Source organism: Rhinatrema bivittatum, chromosome 14 (assembly GCF_901001135.1).
Source record: "Rhinatrema bivittatum chromosome 14, aRhiBiv1.1, whole genome shotgun sequence".
NCBI lineage: Eukaryota > Metazoa > Chordata > Amphibia > Gymnophiona > Rhinatrematidae > Rhinatrema > Rhinatrema bivittatum.
The window spans coordinates 19,233,518-19,253,363 of record NC_042628.1 but is presented as its reverse complement, the minus strand read 5'-3'; the positions used below and the strand labels follow the sequence as shown (position 1 = coordinate 19,253,363).

The following is a 19,846-nucleotide window of genomic DNA, read 5'->3' as shown; positions in this document are numbered from 1 at the left end:
TCAAATCTTGGTTGGAAGCTACTCTTCAGAATAATGACACTACCATCCACTCTTTCCAGACAGATCACATATGTCTTATTCATTCCTGGTCTTTTTTTTTTTTTTTTTTATTTCTGATGAGACTGCAAACTGGGACATCAATTACAGCCAACTGCAATGGCTTTTTAAACAGATTTTAGTGAAATGTGGTTTTGAACCATCAACTCCAGTGACCTAGGTGGCTCCAAGACCAAGGAAAATATAGGCATGCTCAACAATGACTGAAAATTAGAGTCAATATTTTGGCACCAATGGCTTAAAAAGGTGCACAACGATCCAATTAAGAAAGAGACATGTATCACACAAGTGTTCAAAAGTAAAAAGAAAACAAGTTCTACATTACTAACCAGTTTGTTTTCTGATTGCTGAATAAATTCTTTCAGTTGCTTTACTGTAGCCAGTCTTCGGTCTCTGTCGTCTTCCCGGGCAATCCTCCGAAGAAGATTTGACAGTCGAGACTCATCAGAATAAGACAATGATCGCTCTGAAAAAGAAAAGGCTAATTATATCAATGCGCAAATCTAAATATTTTAATAGTGAGGAAACCATTTATTTTCCCAAAGCAGGTACGCTTATTGCTTGCAAACAGCACAGATTAAAATTTCACATTGTTGAGGATTACAATTAAAAAAAAAAAAAATCTTTCTGTGCTAGCTTCATGGCTCGGGTTATAATGCTATCTGCTGCAGCAAGGAGGTTCCTGGCTCAAAATTCCCAATCCATTAGGATTGGTATGGCATACCATGAAGGTGATGCATATCGGCCTGCTGAAAGAGGGAGGGAAGATGAGAGGTCCCTATCAACCAAACAGTGGCATGGAGTGTGCACCCCTCCAGTCCCTGGGCTGCCAAAAGGATCATCATGAGCAACCCAAGTATGCCATCTGAAGATGTAGAAGGAGAAAGAGAGCCAATTAACCTCAAGCAAATCAAAATCTGTACTACAGGTAAAGCTGGAAAAATCCCAATGTGTCTAAAATTGAGACTGGGAAGAAACATTGCCAGTAGCGTAAACCTGGGGAGAGATTAGACTGCTGCTGCCCTCTGCCACTTAGAAGGAGATAGGCTGAGAAGAAGAGGAAGTAGCTTTGAAGGAAAGCAGAGAAAAAGCATAGGGGAATGACTACAAGCAGAGCAGGATGAGAGAAAACCAAAAGAAATGGGGGGGCTAGCACCTGGAAGGAGATGGAGAGAGCAAAGAAAAAGCAACAAGACACAAATTGAAAAAAAAAAATGATATACAAATAAAAGATCAAAATAAGAAAAAAGGTCAAACAAACAAATGAAATAAAATCAAACCAAGAGCAAAATAGCAGGAAAAACAAAAAAACAGTCCCAGTCTTCTAAAAATGTTTAGTTGGCACCCAAGTTTTCCAAATATTTTCCACACTTGAATACATTGACTATAGGTAAAGGTCAAAATGCATTCAAGTAGGGCCTTTCAATTCAAAACCTCAAAGTGTAAAAATCTTAACCCCAAAACAGAGAAAACACACTGCAGAACACCAGCACATCACTTAGGATGTAATTTTCAAAGGAGTTGCATTCGTGAAAGTAACATATCATAGCAATTTTCAAAAGTGCATTTACCAGTGTAAAACCTTTTGATAATTTGGCCCTATAGAGTGAATTTAAGGAGTTATGCGTATAAAAGTAGTAAGTTTCAAAAGCCTATTGATACGAGTAAACAGTTTCAAAAATTACCTCCTAAAAGTGCAATCACTCTGCTCAGGTTATAGCCTGATTTAGAGTGACTGGTTCTACTGTCATGAAAATTCAAAGAGATAGATTAAAGAGAAAAAAAAAAAAAAGTATCACCAACAGCTGTAATGAAGGTTTGTCTCCTATTTGAAAAGCCTATGATAAATCTGGTTCCAATTTTCAATCATGCATCTATACTAAATTTCTCAGAGTTAGAACTGTAGCCTCAAAAACTATATAAAATAGTAGTTCAGTAAAATAATTTGGTTAAAAATAGCTATAATTTTACAGTTATTGGGTAAAAATAAACCCCAAGAATCTATGCCTGTGCTAGATCTTTAAGCTAATTAGATCACCACATAAATGTTGGTCTGGTCAGAAAAGTTGTATAGACACAAGCAGACTGGCTGTTGCAATTAAAAAAAAAAGTCCATTTGGCAGAGCGCACAGTTTAACCCTCAATTGTTTGCATATTTTTTGTGCCCGCGCTTTACTGCCAATGCAGCAAGGAATTTTGTGCATAAAATATGCATATAACAATGTGCACTTAAGTTAGTGCCCTCACATAGAAATTACAAGCAAATGAAGGCATTAACTACAACTACACCCTAATGCAGAGAGGTGTGCTGATTTACTTCGTATTTTCTTAGCGCTGGAAATTTTACTCTCAGCCCAAGGTGAAGTAAAATTTCTAGGGCAAACAAACAGACTATGGGTGGAAGCTGGAGATCCGGTACCAGGACCTATATGCGGTATTTTATGTGCAGAAACATGCTTTGTGCACAAAAAGTATGTTTTCCATGCATAAAATATTATTTTTATGCGCAAAAAACCCCCCCCACCTTTCTGCAAAGAGCATTTTTTTGTGCGCGCAAAACAGACCATGTTTTCTGTGCATAAACCACAGGGTATGCACCTAAACCATGTTTGCTGAGCAGCAAACTTTTCTTTGTGAACATTCAACTCCTGATGTATTAGCATATTATTAGCTTATTAGCTTACTGCATTGGGAGTTAAATAAAAATTAGCATGTCAAGAAACCATGCGGTGAATTTCAGCACAGTTTTAACACTCAGCTCTTTGCATTGGCCTCACTGTTAGTGAAAGTCTGCATTTTCCTGCCTAAGACTGCTAGCTATGAAAAGAGAAAAGAATTTTCTAAAATCTTTTTTCAGTTTGGTTAATAAAGCCGTTGCTACTTAAAATAAGTGGTAAAGCTAGAGAGGCAGGGAAAGAAGTAGGATGGCAAAAATACAAGTGAAAGCAAAAAATAACTGAGCTAAAGCTAGGAGACAAGACCTTTTTCAGATAGGTCAGTGAAAGGAGGTGAGAAATGTGTGAACCAGGAAGAGACAGAAATGCTACACAAATACTTCTGTTCAGAATTCACTGAAGGGGTGACTGGAGAATACATAAGAGTGAGATAGATATCCCTCCATTTACTGAAGAGTGTTTGGGTGAAACTAGCAAAGCTGAAAGTGGACAAAGCCATGGACCAGAAGGGATGCATCCTGGGATACAAAGAGGTTCTGGCAAGTCCACCTATTTAATAGATCTTTGGAGACCAGCACGAAGGACAGATGTGATACCTTTTCATAAAAGTGGAAAAAGAGGTTGGAAACCAAGGGCTGGTTAGTCTTACTTTGAGGGTCAAAAAATTAATGGAAGCTCTAGTGAAGAAAGGGATAGTGAACTATATAGAATCCAGTGGGTTGTAGGATGAAAGGTAGCATATTATACTATAGGTAGTCTGTGTCAAGCAAATCCAATTGATTTCTTTGATTGATCTAATTCTCTAGTCACCCAATGTCAAGCATTGAATGCTATTTACCTGGATTTCAGCAAATATTTTGATACTGCCCTACATACAAGGTTCATTAATAAACCTAGCAGCCTGGGAGTGGATCCCAAGACAGTAAACTGCATTAGAAACTGGTTGAAAGCTCAAACACTTGGCAGGTAAGATTCAAAGCAAAAAAAGTATAGAAATCTGAGGGAGCTGAATATGAGGAGGGGGAAGGAATGGCAAGCTGCTGTGCATCAACCAGGAAACACAGTTCATGATGATCATGTCAGATGTCAAAATAGCAACACAGTGTGATGAAACTGTCTAGAGCCAGGATTATATGATGCATAGCGAGAAGCACAACTAGCAAAGAGTCAATATCACCTCTGTAAATGTTGTTGCCAAGACCTCAACCTAGAATATTATGTTCCGTTCGGGAGGCTATACCTCTGAAAGGATAAGCTAGATGCAGTCCAGATACAAAACTAAACTGGTGTGGGATCTGCATCAAAGGCCATGAGCTTTGAAATTTGTTGCCAGAGGATGTGGTTGGTGCAGTTAGTATAGTTGGGTTCAAAAAAGGTTTGGATAAGTTCTTGGAGGAGAAGTCCATTAACTGCTATTAATCAAGTTGACTTGGGGAATGGTCTCTGCTATTACTGGCATCAGTAGCATGGGATCTTCTTGGTGTTTGGGTAATTGCCAGGTTCTTGTGGCCTAGTTTGGCCTCTGTTGGAAAAAGGATGCTAGGATTGATGGACCCTTAGTCTGACCCAGCATGGCAATTTCTTATGTTCTTAGATTAAGGTCTTGGTATGTGTACCCTAGAGAAGACAGAAAAAAAGGGAGGGATATGATATATACTTTTAAATACTTGAAATGGGGGAGGAATTTTGAGGTGGCTGCCTAGATGGATGTGGTGTCCTAGAGCTCTGTTTTTCTCCAATTATTTTAGTGTTGGGTATCTTCTGTTCAGCCCTATGGGTAGGAAACAGAAGAGCAAATTCAACAATATAGCTTGAGTTTCCTTCAGGGCTGATGGACTGTCATCTCTCCCATTTGCCACACTTGGGGCAGAGACAGTGAAGCAAGACTCTTCTGGGTTCCTTGGAATCTCCTTGTCCAGCTAAAAGAACTCCTCTACTAATGCCAATGAGGAGGGTTCCTGGAAGCGATCTTTGCCAGAAGGAAACTCTTGCTCTCATTGATGCCCAATTGCTCATCCTATGGTACAAGAGTTCCCGGAACTTGCCAGGTGAGGAAAGACCAGTCCAGCTTTGAAATGAGTGAAGGGAGCAGCTCGCACTGGTGGGGGCTGCCGGAGGGCCAATGGAACCTGGGAGCAAATCTGGTGATGTTGGGAGACCTTTGTTAGAAGATACTTAAGCTCAGGTAATTGTTACCATAAGGGACACCTCAGCGGGTGGATGCTCTCTGGGTACCAGAAGCCATGCTCCCTCAGGGCCTAGGAAGAACAGGTCAAGAGGCCCTGCCACTTCTTCCTGCTAATAAATCACACTTAATTTGGAAGGTGGTTACCCAAACTGAAAATATTTTGTTAGTCTATGTCTTAACTGTGTAACTTTTCCAAGACACTGAAATCAAGCTGGGAGAGCAGGATAGGCTGGGAGAAATGGAAGAGCAAGTTTGCTCAGAGGTCAGGTATCCATCTAATAGGCCTCCAATATGGCCCATATAAAAAGGATAATTTAGATGTTCACAATAAATATGAATACATGGAGAATAAGATAACAGCAAAGAATCTCTGAATTTCCCTATTACTAGCTTATTACCAGTGCAGGAATTTTAAAAATGCCTAGGGAAAGCTTGAATGGTCTCCCAGGAAAAGGAGCTGCCTCTCTAGAATATATTTCCACAATGAAGGGGAGAGAAAGTGGGGAAGAAAAAGACTTGAAAGCATTGACATCTTTGGATAATTTAGATTTAATCTGCCCTTTTTTTTTTATAAAAAGATTCAAGATTTTATAGTATCTCGGGCCACAATCCTAGTCACATTTTGCTCTGATGCAAATAGAGATTTATTGCTAAAACAATATTTCAAGTACAGAGAAAGCTTCTTTTGTAAACAGAATTCAAATGTTTCTGGATGTTTCCCATATGATCTATCTGAAAAGGAAAGCTTTTCTTCAAATGAAAGAACAAGTTGTGGCAAGTTACTTTTTAAAAATTTCCTTGTAAACATATTGAGGAAGATCTTAAATAAGTACGCTGGATTTTATAAGATACGTGCACAAGGCTGTGCAAAATCGGCAGCCTGCGCGTGCCGAGCCGCGCAGCCTGCCTCCGTTCCCTCCGAGGCCGCTCCGACTTCGGAGCGGCCTCGGAGGGAACTTTCCTTCCGCGTCCCCCCATCTTCCCATATCTAACCCACCCTCCAGCCCTACCTAAGTCCCTCCCCCTACCTTTGTTGTGCAAGTTACGTCTGCTTGAAGCTGGCGTAACTTGCGCGTGCCACCTCGGCATACCCCGGTACAGGCCACAGTGCTGGGGGACTCGGGACCGCCCTCCCGGGCCGCCCCCGAACCGTCGCCACGCCCCCGGACCCTCCTGACCCCAGACACGCCCCTCCTGCCCCTTTTACGAAGCCCCAGGACTTAGGCGCGCCGGCGCAGGGCTTTTAAAATCTAGCCCATTGTGTGTTATCAAAGGAATAAGTTTGTCTTCTTTGATCCTCTCCAGTTGGATGGATCTTTCAGACAAAAAAAAAATTTAAAATAATTCTCTCTCCTCTTGATTAGGATTAAGTTTGAGTATTTGGCTACTTTAGTGTTAATGTCATCAATATGGGTTCATTGGGATTTATTGTTCTATGATTTGGTCACTTTTTTCCCTTCTCTTTTAGGGACAACTATCCTTTCTTCCCCCTCCCCTGCAAGTGTAGATTTGACATTAATGTATGCTTATTTTTTCCCTTTTTGTTATTTAGTTTCTTGGCATATATAATTTTCCTTGCATTAATTCATTGTATAATGATTTAAATGTTGCTAAAAAGTAAGTTGAAAAAAATACACAAAATATACTAATGCAAAAAGAGGTAAAATGTTTTTCAATGGAAAGGAAATTTTAGAACTAGCGTCCATGATATTAAAGCTTCAAGGGTATAGATTCAGGAACATAAGGAAATATATTTTCATGCAAAGAGTGCTAGATGCCTGTAATGCCCTCTCATAATAGGTGGTGGAAGGTAGAAAAGTAACTAACTTCAAAAAATTATGAGAGAAACACAGGATACTTACAAAAAGTGAAGGAATAACAAAATCATGACCTAGTAACACTACAGCTGTTACAACTAACAGCAGTTGTAAGACTGACAAGCTTACAATAAGGCACTGGGGGTAACCTCATGGAGTAGCAGCTACAACCCTAACAACCTTTGCTTCTAAGGCAGCACTGGAGCAACCTGCACGAAATGGTGATGACCCAAACAGAAGTGGCAAGACTTCATGGGGCTTTCAATGGGGGCACTAGCATAAGCTGCATAAAGTGACCATAGTTATAACAAAAACTCCAATGGGCATGGGGAGACTGGATGTTCCTGACAATGGCTGCACTAGTTTTGGCAACTATGTGGATCCTTAGAAAACTTGATAATAAGACATTGAAGGGGACTTGGGTGTTTGATTTAGTGTCAGTCTTGTAAGACTTGGAGGAAGACAAGTCCTGAACTGATCTACCAGTGGAGATGGTAGAAGGTAGTACTTTTAAAAGATTCTGGGCATGACTGGGATGGACAATAGAGAAGGAAAAGGGTTGAAAACTCAAAATAAAAGGGGAATCAGGATTGGGGCAAGTATAGGAATTTATTGTATATGCGCATCTATATAAAGATGAAGTATTGCAGATGGCCAAACTAAATGGAACAATCTGGTCTCCCTGCCATCATTTACTAATGTCCCATACATATTCCTGCTAAAACTAATTGCTCTTTGAAATTGTTTTCCTTATGAGATTAAATTTAGCATACTAGTCTTCAAGATCTCTCATGTCCTTGTCACAAGTCAGTGATTAGATGTGTAGCAGAACAGATATGATTTATTTCACTACTGATACAATGATTCAATAATAGTTCAATGAGCTTACAAAGCAGACAAATGCTATCTGTCAGCTGAAGTGCCTTCTCTCAGGTTAGCATGCTGTGAGACAGAGCCAAAAGCCCATCAACTGGATGACTCAAGGTTGCCACTAAGAAGACAAGCAAAAAGGTTGAGGGAAAATTTGAAAAAGAAGAGCAGAGGTACCAGGTAGGTTAAGGGCATTTTAACTGCAGACCTCCCCTGCAAGTTCCAATTTGCTCAAAAATCTAAACTCCTTTACCCTGGGATTTCCTCATGTCTTTTGTTGCTAACGCACGATTTCCATGCTGAACACTGGTGAAATCAGGGGTCACATTGTTAACCCTCAGCTCTTGCCCCAACGACTTCCGACCATAAGCATTTTCACCAGATCCTCCATTGCCATTGTACCCACCTGTAGCAAATGAAACACACACAATGCCACCGTGTTATGTCGCTTTCAAACTATGTGGGATTTAACGCATTCCTCAAAGTATAACTGGTCAATTTTTGTATGGCTTCGCATTTCACATTATACTATGTCCAAACTATATATAATCATCAAATGAAATATCACGTGTCCATTTTGGAGAAAGTACTACCACTTAAAGGAAAAACTTGTTTTCAAAGCCAAACAGTTCAAAAGTTATGTTGATGTTTATTGCTACACCAATTAAGATGTGTTTATTAAATTTTATTTCACCTTACACTATAGTCATTTTCTGCTGTTTAAAAATATATTTCAAAGCAATAAAGGAATACAAAATGTTAGCAAATTGTGTTTTGTACATTTTCCTATTTGGCCTTTGTCAGTTCATAACAGGCTTTGCGCATTCACATAAAACCAGTATCATTGCAAAATAGCATTAGCGTTCAGATTCCTAACATTATATAGCAGAACTTACTATTCATTCAGTACAAAATAAAGTCCAGCAAGTACTGTTCAATCTAATGTTTTGTATTCTACAGTACCTTTGAAATGTAACTGTACTATACTAGAATCTTGCTATCCACTAGCAGCACCAAGAAGTTAAAGGCTATTAATTTGCTCATAAGCTAAAAACCTTTGACAATGATGAATTCCCGAGCTGTTCTACAAAGGAAATGGCAAATATATAATAAAAAATATAAATCAAACTTGTTCCAACAGTTCCAAATCTATGAATGTATCTGAAGGTCACAAGGGTGATCATACGTATTCCCAAAATTACATACTAGTACATGTCTCAAGTCTGTAAGCATGTTAAACCATGACACTGCATAGTTAAAAATAGCAGCATATTCTATTATTAAGCAAAATGCCCAAGTTAAACAATAAAGTTATGAAAAACGAATTTCAAAGAAAGATGAAAATTACCACCGTACTTCAGTACTTAGCAAGAGAAAGATAAGCTCAGATTTGGGAACGTGTTTGGTTCCATCAAGCTTAGCCAGTGAATTTTACAATAGTTGTTTATATTAAAAAAAAAAAAAAAAACCTAGGATATATTTTTATCTGTACCTTTCCAAATACAAACATAAAAGCCTTGTACCTTCTTCTTCATTCTGTACATTAACGTGGACTCTGATATCATCATGCCTTTGTCGAGAAAGCACAGCTGAATTTGAATGATGTAATCCATAAGAGGCAGAACTGCCCCGTTCTCTGGATGCAGAATATTTTAAATTGTCTTGGTCGGCTGATGCACTGTCAGTTCTACAAAATTCATAAACAGATACACGCATCTAAAAAGAATTCACTTACAGCAAAGCTGACAAAATGCTGATGTTTTTACTTTTAAAGAAGTGCTAGGATTATGTTTTTGACAATTCAAGTGACAACTTAAAATCAAAATAAAATTCTATTTTAGTTTACATTTTTACAGCATGCTTGAAAAGAATGATATGGACATTTAAAGTTTTTTTTAAAGCACCACCAGCTTAAATCTAAGTAAATTAGGCACTGCTATACTAATACCTGCATGATGTCTTGATGGGTATCACATTGATATATGAAAATACAGCAAATATAGCTCATGAATACTTGGAAGGTGGTTTTTAAAAAGCAGGGATAAAACATATAAGGCACACCTTTCATTCTAACAACATGTATTTTAATTCTTGTATTTTCACATCAACATAAATGGAGGCCTATAAATATCAATAGAGCAATTACAGGCAAAAAATAAGGGAGATTACATAAAGTATCCAGAGAAACCTGCTCTTCCAAAAAATAAATAAATAAATATATATATTATTTTTTTTTTAACTAGCTACCTCCTCATAAAAACACACAAGTGATTTTTTGTTTCTGATAGGATACAGAATTATATAATCTCAATCGTCATCTCTGCTCTGGGATACATATAAAGTTACAATGCAAAACAGACAACATTCATAAAAAAATATTTAGTCTACTTTCACTGTTTAGACACTACACATGCAAGGGACAATTCTAAATAGGCCGTCTAGTTGCAAAATACACGTGAGCTTTTAACTGGCATACTTTGCACCTAATTTTCAGGGAGGAACCTAGGCAGTTTGTCTTTGAAAATTAAGTAGTATAATGTGTGGCTTGGAAGAGCGTGCATACGTCACACCTGCTATTTATATGAATGACAAAGGGTGCATGTGCATGAGATGTTTTCCTCCTCTGACCTAACCTCATGTCCAGGAACCTCTTTTTAATCTTGCTAAAAGCACCCATGCTAAGGAAGCGCATAATTATTTTTACCCTGGTAAAGCAGGACAATTTTCAACCAGGCCAATTTACTTGGGTAAATCACCATTTACCCATGTAAATAGCTTTGAAAATGACCCTAATCTACCTTAAATATAAACAGTGTCATATACTTGTGTTTCCTTTCCCAATACCAGTTTACAAAGCTTTTTATATGACTAGTTATATAATTAACTTCTATTTCTGCAATAGATTTTAAAATATGGCAGTGCCAGTTCCTTGACATGTTAAGGATAAGGGGACAAGAGTAGAAAAATACTACAAGTTTCCCAAATGGCATCTAAAATTACAAGTCAATATGTTCAAGAAGAAAAATATACTTCTCAGGCATGACTACCATCTTTGGCCATCACTGGACTAGCAGGTGGTGTGCTCCCTAAAACTAATCCAAACCTGATCGGATGTATTCTCTCCCAAAAAGAATCTAGAAAATCCCCTACACTTCTCACATCTCATCAGCAACTCTTACCTGCCCTAAGAGCTATGTTTCATTTAAGCCTCCCCTCACAACAAACTGCAATTTCAAAGCAAAGTACTTATATGATATATTTGAAAGTTCTTAAGTTTCTACCCTAGCTGAATGGTCACCTCACCATAATTTAAATTTTCTATCCTACAGAATGCATTCTGAACACATTTCCTCGTTTCTCCCTCAATGATCTGTGCAAATCCCCTGAGCCATCTGGGGAGAGGGTATCACCAACTCAAAGGTTGCTTCCTCCAAAGAGTATCTCAGCACTGCTCATTGGTTAGCAGAAGCCACCACAATAAACAGGCATCTTCCTTCCTACCAATTCATGGTGCGACAAGGCCTGACCTGCCCTATGGATAGAGGATCCAGATTCCCTGGACTTGTACTTTTAATGAGCCGTCTCATTCTTGCTGTAGAACTAGTTTTTAAAATGAACTCCTTCCTTTAACAGCTAAGGGTACTGGGCAACACAAAGCATCAGGACAGTGTTAAAAGAATGGCTCATCTCTGGTGTGTAAATTATGGGTTATGACAATGGAAATAAAAATACATAAGAAGAGTCAGGGATGCATAGTTAATATAGTCTGAGTGACAGAAGCAAGTTGAAAATGACAAATTAAAAGCACTTCACGTTTATCAGAATCTCTTTTCTCATTCTCCAAGTATTAGCACTAGGCCTTTCCTTTCTCCTCCAGCCCTATTCTCACTCTCTTCTGTTGGTCTGTCCACTACTCCTAATTTTAATGTTAAAGGGGTAGAGGGATAAAATGTTTGTGTGTTATGAGATTTGATATTTAGTCTTTTATATTGTAGTTTCTTTCTGCCGTTAATATACATTGTAATTTTGACGTGTAAGCTGCCCTAAGTTATCCTTTGGGGAAATAAAAGGGCAGGGTGTATATTGTAAACTACACTAAAACATCTATACACACGGAAAATTTTAATTCCTTTAAATCAAAAAGGAGGCACTGTATTAGTCTACCAAAATTAAAGTTAATAGTGAAGGAGATATCTTTACCAGGCTAAAACAAAGTGAAAGCTCCACATTTTCAGAACTACCAAAGCATGAATATTAGCTCCAAAAACATATCTTTTTTTGGGCTAATCAGTTTAAAAATGCAAGCTTTGGAGACTACTAATGTTCTTTAGGCCTTAGCAATCCTGAAAACTTGAATTTTTCACATTTGATTAGCCAAACAAAACTATAAGTTACACAACTACTTTGTTGGTTCTCAACTAAATTACTCTACTTGAGACTGGATCATTCAGTCCATAAAGAACTGTCTTTTAACAACAATTTGCATGCAATGCAAAAAAGTGTTTCAAATTTCATTGAACTATGCCAGGATTAAGAGAAATTCAAAAAATTGGCAATTATAAAAATATAACACATTATATCATAAATAGTGATAAATCGATTGATAAAAGTTTTGTATACAATAAAATTTTCTAAACACTTCAAAAATGTACAATATTTATTCTTCTTCGGATAGAGTGAATATCAAAATTTCAAAACATCACAATCATTAAAAGAACCATTCATACACACATCCAATCAAGTTTAAAAAAATTTTGAAAAATCTGTGTAAATACAATTTTTACACTCCTTCTTTAAAACATTATTTCAACACAAATCAATACTTCCATTTGCGCTCCCAACATGTTTCGCCATTCAGTAGGCTGCTTCAGGGGAGCATAGTGTAAATCATTGATAACACCAATCTTCCACGATCTTCTCCAACAATTCACCCAAATGTATCCTCACTCTTTCCTCAACCTTCCGTTCATCTTCCTCCTTCCACAGAGAAGAAAGAAAAAAATTCTCCACAATTTCACCTTTATTTCTCCCCTTCTTCTGCCACGGTGAGCGTCTTGGTGAAGAAGGGGAGAAATAAAGGTGAAATTGTGGAGAATTTTTTTCTGTCTTCTCTGTGGAAGGAGGAAGATGAACGGAAGGTTGAGGAAAGAGTGAGGATACATTTGGGTGAATTGTTGGAGAAGATCGTGGAAGACTGGTGTTATCAATGATTTACACTATGTTCCCCTGAAGCAGCCTACTGAATGGCGAAACATGTTGGGAGCGCAAATGGAAGTATTGATTTGTGTTGAAATAATGTTTTAAAGAAGGAGTGTAAAAATTGTATTTACACAGATTTTTCAAAATTTTTTTAAACTTGATTGGATTGTGTGTATGTATGGTTCTTTTAATGATCGTGATGTTTTGAAATTTTGATATTCACTCTATCCGAAGAAGAATAAATATTGTACATTTTTTGAAGTGTTTGATAAAAAGTTTTGTATACAATAACATTTTCTAATCAATTTGTCACTATTTATGGTATAGGATTAAGAGGAAAGCACTTATGCTATTGTATAACAGAAAACATATATACAATGGCTTGAAAAAAAAAAAATCAGGTGTGGATTACAAATGACACAAACATACTGTGTATTGCAAACCAGTATGCTCAAAGTAAAATTTTCAAAGTCACAATTCATTATTTCTCTGCATTTTTTTTTGTAAAATAAAACTAAAAATACTGCTTGCATAAATATTCAACCCCATGTGCTGCAGAAGCTCCAAGTTTACACAGATGAAAGATATTCCCTAACAATTGGTTTACTATTGGCCTCTACCTGTAAATCAAGGTCAACTTTTCTGGAAAAAAAAAAAAAAAGACACCTCATTTCGGTACCAATGTTCCGACTATGAATCTAAAGGAAAACTGTGAAAATGAAAACCAAAGAGCATTCTAAGGAAATTAAAAAAGTTATAAACATGCACAAGATAGGAAAAGGCTACAAAATAATATCCACGTGCTTGGATACCCCAGCAAGTACTGTTGAATCAATTGTGAGGAAATGGAAGCTGCCTCATACCATCCAAACATTGCCAAACAAGACCGTCCCTCAAAACTCAATGCCAGAGCAAGGAGGAGACTGAAGGAAGCCACAGAGGCCAACAATCACTTTGAAGGAGCTACAGAATTCAGTGGCTAAGAGAGGAGTGGAGGTGCAACAGTCAACCATATCAAGACTCTGCATACAACTGGCATGATTAAGAGGGTGACTAGAAAGAAGCCATTACTGAAGAAAAGACACATCAAAGCACATCTGGAGTTAAACAGAAAGCATCAGAGTGACCCAGCTAAAATGTGGGATAAAGGTTTTGTGGTTAAATAAGACAAAAATTGAGCTTTTTGGCCAAAATTCAAAATGCTATGTGTAGGACAAACCTAACACTGCCATTCACCAGCAAACACCATCCCAACAGTAAAGTATGTGGGTGGCAGCATTATGTTGTGAGGATGTTTTTCCTCAGCAGAGACTGGGCATCTTGTTAAAACTTACTGAAGGACAGATGGATGGTGCAACATGCAGAGAGATACTGCAAGACAACATGCTTCAGTCTTCTTAAAAAAAAACAACCTAAAAACTTGGGAGAAAAGTTCACTTTCCAGCAGGATAATGATCCCAAGGCCAAAGTAATACAGGAGTGGTTGGTTGAACAACAAAAAGGTGAATGTTCTACAATGATCAAGTCGAAGTCCAGCTCTCAATCCCAATCAAGAATCTGTGACACTATTTGAAAATTGCAGTCCATAAGCATCATCCAATCAATTTGAACAACCTGGAGCAAATCTGCCAGGAAGAATGGGTAAAAATCACTCCCAAACAGTGTGCAAAAGCTGGGGTAAGTTTTTTTTTAACCAGCAGACAAAGCTGTTATTACAGCAAAAAACGGTTCTACCAAGTATTAGTCTGAAGGGGGTTAAATACTTATGCAAGCAGCATTTTTCAGTTTTTAATTTTATTTTACAAAAAATGCAGAGAAATAATGAATTGTGACTTTGAAAATTTACTTTAAGAACATACTGGACTGCAATAAACATTCTGTCTGGAACAATCTACGTAAGTATCATTTGTAATCCACACAAATCTGATGACTTTTTAAGGGCGGTCAAATGCTTTTCCAAGCCACTGTGTATGAAGGGTTGCCAATTCCGGTTCTCAAAAGCCTCAAACAGGACTGGCAGATATCCATAATGAATAATTTGATACAATGAAGGCAGTGCATGCAAATCTATCTTATGCATAGTCATTGTGGATATCCTGAAAACCAGGCGTAAGGACAGGAGTTAGCCACCTATGATTATATATGCTACATTCCTATTCAGAAAAACCAAAGCCATTCAAAAGGTGCCCCATTTGTTTCAATGTTTCTTTTTGCTTAGCATATCACTTCCCCAATAGCTGGGAAATAAAAAAAAGTGTCTCTTGTGAGGAACCATTCAGCTGAAAGCAAACAATGCTAGCAAGACAAATAACCCCTCCTGACAAAGTGCACAGCCTCTGCAAAACTCCCACTTTCAAGAAGACTCTACAACTGTTACTGTCCTAGCTCTACAGCCAGGGTTGCCAACCATCAGTAAATTTATGAACAGCAAAGATTAAAAAAAAAAAAAATCCATAAAAATAGTTCAAGGTCAGTAAAAATATTATGCATGATAAGGTTCCTCTCCAATGCTCAGGCTCTGAGAGGCAGTACTATTTTGGAGATGGAGACTATGTCTTAGGGCATAAAAAGGTGTGAATGTCAACATAAGTTCAGTTATATATTTTACTGTTGCCATTTTGTATATCTATAAAAACACTAGGTTGTCAGCAAAAATCTGGCAAACTGTCTTCATGAGTTGGTAGCCCTAGCTGCAGTCAAAACTAGTCACATCTGTCACCATTATCTTTACTAGAAGCATAAAGCAGGAGTTATGGAAAAGATAATACAGATAGCCCTTCTGAACAAGGCTAGAAAATTAAAAAGCAAAGTCTGTCATGCTCCTACTTGTTAGGGGGGGGGGGGGAGAGGGGGAGAAACAGACAGTGGTTTCCTATATCAAGTATAGCATTTTAAAGATGCACTTACCAATTTAAGTGCCTGTACAGACATTGAATAAAAACCACTGTATTCATTAAATGACAACTAGGAACAATTTTCAATATTCCTTTGCTATTTTAATTTATGTGATTATTATGCATGTTTTTGTAGCCCACCAAATACTTGGGATTGCTCAGGCTAGAAATCAGTTAAATAAAAAATTAAATGGGCTTATATTATACAACTTAAACACAGGTTATATTTCTGCTACAGAGAGAAAATCCTCCACTAGCGTCCACAAAGTAATTTTACAAAGCTGGGCAGTACAGTTATGGCTCTCAAGTGCTGGCAAAGCAATTGATGTCTGTATAAGCCCATACAAGTCCTGGTCCAATACCTCATCAGTGACCTCTGTTTCAGCCGGAACACCAAGTCACTAGAAGACCATGGCAACTTTAATACTGGGTAAAATACAACATATGTCTCCTCATGTAAATTTTAATGAGGAGATTGAAAATTAATATTTGATGTAGTATTGCTTAATTTTAAAATTCTTCACAATTATGTCTGCTGAGATGATCACTTAGCGCTCTTACCCATCCATGAAAGGTAAAAATAGTTTTGGTTGAAAGTTGTTTTATATTTCTTTTTTTCCTGGGGTTAGCCAACATCCCAGTGGCAGCATTACATAAGAGACCCCCCCCAAGTTCAATTCTATGTAGTTTCTGCTCAAGAAGATTAAACAACATTCCCACCCTGAGGAGAGAGAATCCCAGCAATCACACAACAATGATGCCAAAACTTTGATTCAGGTTTACACAAGTACAAAATTCTAAAAAGTATCCAGAATAAAAAAACACTGCTTCTGTAATTTCAAAGCCAGTCTCCTGAATAAAGACAACCAAATTAACAATTTTCCTAACTAACAATATTTTAAGTTACACTACAAAAATATAAGTGCCAAAGCAGTTCAACAGAATGTGCTGCTTTAAAATAAAACTGCACCATCAACATTTTATGCAAAATTACAAAATTGGAAGTGGCACATAATTGATTTCCTATGTTTTGTGATCCACCTAGAAAGAGATTGGGTTGTGTATACAGAATATAAATCGCAATAACACACTATAATTAATACAGACAAATCAAATGAGATACGCGTCAATTTGTCATCTAATATTCATGATAGAGTTATAATCTACCATACCACAAGTGCACATATGACAGGAATACAAAAGAACTTCAGGGAAGCAATATCATGACTATTATATTTTTAAAAAGTTTACAGTAAAATGTAAGTATAGTATTACTTCCCATGTATATTTTTGAAGTTTTGCAGTGCATGCAGTTTTACAACTATGTACAAGAATCTTAAAACTAGACATGGCTATCAAATGCTTAGACCCCCTGTGCAGGATAAAAAGATATGAATGGTACTAATGTAAATCTGACAAAAAAAATGGGAAAAAAAAGGTGATATACATGCAATGATTTGTTAGTACATGCTATATTAGATTAAGCATTACTACTTTCATTGCTGAATTGCTTTAGTTTAGCACACAATTTCTCTATGCTAAGAGTATTTAATTTATGCAATCTGATCAAATATTTCAACTCTGACCATCTAAAAGTGACATTTGGCAGCTATCAAGTGCAGTGCAGTCCTAAGATTAACACATTTTAAGATGACAAGCTATCGCAGCAAAATGCCAACTACTTAAAACGTCACAAAAAACTTTACTATGCCAAATAAACGGAGCATTTCCAAGATTACTGTCGATTAATAGACCAAAATCTTAACTAGAGAGATTGCAAACACGTCACTAGAACTGCTTCTTTTTATGATTACATCTTGGTTAAACTTTAAATGGGGAAAAAAATCTTCAAGCTTACGTACAATTATCCTCTTAGCTATAAGTAATAGTTATGCAAATCACGAAAGGTAACACCATATGGCCTCTTATCCCACCATCGAACTACTCCCAATTCTATTTTAAAATAAGCGCCTCAAACGATTTATAAAGCCGTTAAAATTAAATTTCATTCTAGCCTACTAACATTAGTGCATATATCTAGTTGTCTATTTGAACAAAAACATTATAAATAGAAAATATAAGACGGGAACCCAAAATCAAAGTTACCTTCCTTTCTTCATGGCAAAGCGCGGCCCTACCTAAGGAAGTGAGCGAAGAACTTTCCGGGTTCAAACAACACCATTTCAGGAGGTTTTGTTTATTTGTTTTTGCAGTGGGCTTGAAAGGGCTGCCGGGCAGAGCAGTGCGTTTTATCTGCACCCAGTGTGTGAAAACTCGAGTAGGCCTTAAATCTGTGGCCAGGCTAAAGCACACCCAGCCTCCTCCTACAGAAGAAGGGGGGAGGGCATTTTAGGAACTAAGATCAACAGCACCTGGATTCCGCCTAAACTGGTGGCTTCGGACGCCGAAGGGGACGGGAACGCTTACTTAACCCCCCCCCCCCCCCCCCCCTTTCACGCCGCAGCAGTGCCACCCCCACCGTCGCCCTGCGGCCTCCGAACAGAGCCGCCTTCTGGCACCCCCAGCCGGAGCCCGAGGCCTAGGCCCAGGTCTTGCCACCTCCGCGCTCTGCAGGGAAGAAGAAAAAAAAAAAAAAAAAGGACGAAACTGACCTGGGTTGCCAGTCATTCCAGCTCCTGTGATACTGCTTGGTGCTGCCGCTCAGCCGAGACCCGGGGGTTCTGCGGCTCATTACCTTCCCCGAGACGGCATGGCCAACACCCGAACCTGAGGGTCAGAAACCATACGCCGAAATTATAAATAAAAGAAAGAGAGCGAGGCAAAAAAAAAACCCAAAACAAATGAAGAATGGGAAAGGCAGAGGTAAGAAGGGGATGCTGGGAGTTTTTATGGCCCTCTCCAGTCGCGCTAGCTGAAGTTTCGTCTCCCCTCAGTAGCGGCGGCTAGCTGCCTCCTCCGCTCAGTCTCTCTGCTCCTGCCACCCGCCGCGCAAAGGCATGCTGGGATACTGGCGGGGTACAGGGGCGGGCGCGCGCGTGTGCTGCGAGGCAGCGTCCGGGGCAGCACCTTGCCGGTTCTTCGGAAGGAGGCCGCGGAGGAGAAGCGCTTCCTGAAGTTTGGGGGGGGGAGGGGGTTGTTTCGGTTGGACGCGGGGCACCGCGAGCGTATCGTGCGGTCCGTGGACGCGGACTGACCTCGCCGAGAAGCTGGAACTGTAAGGGGCCGAGGAGTTCACCTGTCTCCTCCCAGGGCTGAAATTGGAGAATAATTGGTTAAGACTTTTGACCGAACCCGAGCCTTTTCCGGGAAGAGCACGTACCTGCCGAACGTAATCCAGCCATGACATATTATCTCGTTTAGCATAAAATATCTTTAGATCTAGTCCATAGAGATTTACTCCTGTTCATAATTTTATGCACATCAATAACATTTTGCAGAACAGACACGCTGGAGATGTGTATTTCATAAAGTGAGTGTGGCATAACCTCATAAAAAAATGTTATACAAATTTGCAAATTAAGTTCACTTAGCCACTGCCATTAGCAATGGTAACATGGAATAGACTTAGTTTTTGGGTACTTGGCAGGTTCTTATGGCCTGGATTGGCCACTGTTGGAAACAGGATGCTGGGCTTGATGGACCCTTGGTCTGACCCAGTATAGCATTTTCTTATGTTCTTATGTTTGCAATTTCTTGCATCCGGGAAACCAATTTCAAAATAGGTATTGTAAAATCACTCAGTACTGTTGGTTTAAAAATACAATATAGTGTAGAGGAGATATAACTTAGCGATTAGTGCTGGGAGCTGCAAACCAAGATTTAAATCTTGCTGCTGCTCCTGTGATCTTGGACATGTCAGTTCGCCCTCTATTGCCTTAGGTACAAACTTAAGGGTTCATTTACTAAGCATTTTTCCCTTAGACACAAACAGGCCAATATATGCGTCTATTACCCCTTATTCTGTAAGGGGTAATAGTGCGTTGAAAACGCGCAGCCAACCCACCAAAAACTAATAGCGCTCATCACACACAAATGCATGTTGATGAACCTATTAGTCGCCAAGGGCAAGCGTTAAATTATGAGCAACCGGAAAATGTGTACAGAAAAGCAGAAAATACTGCTTTTCTGTACACCCTCCGACTTAGTTTTGCTAGGATATTACTAGGATATTAAGTTGGAGGAACC

The 19,846-nt window shown here is 38.5% G+C and overlaps 1 protein-coding gene across 4 annotated transcripts in view; it reads right to left on the bottom strand.

Annotated features, from left to right (window-relative positions):
• SMG1 (SMG1 nonsense mediated mRNA decay associated PI3K related kinase) overlaps positions 1 to 18,928 on the bottom strand; it is a 147,049-nt gene extending 128,121 nt beyond the window's left edge. The window contains exons 1-5 of one of the 4 annotated variants that reach the window (XM_029576036.1): positions 18,856 to 18,928; positions 18,313 to 18,427; positions 9,131 to 9,294; positions 7,861 to 8,013; positions 387 to 523 (exon numbers count right to left, since the gene is read on the bottom strand). In XM_029576036.1, the coding sequence (XP_029431896.1) occupies positions 387 to 523; positions 7,861 to 8,013; positions 9,131 to 9,294; positions 18,313 to 18,392 (534 nt within the window). In that variant the 5' untranslated portion in view covers positions 18,393 to 18,427; positions 18,856 to 18,928. Of the gene's footprint in view, positions 1 to 386; positions 524 to 7,860; positions 8,014 to 9,130; positions 9,295 to 17,806; positions 17,952 to 18,312; positions 18,654 to 18,855 lie in introns of those variants that run through there. The other 3 variants (XM_029576040.1, XM_029576037.1, XM_029576038.1) reach the window with 3 other exon arrangements.
• Between the last annotated feature and the right edge of the window lie 918 nt (positions 18,929 to 19,846).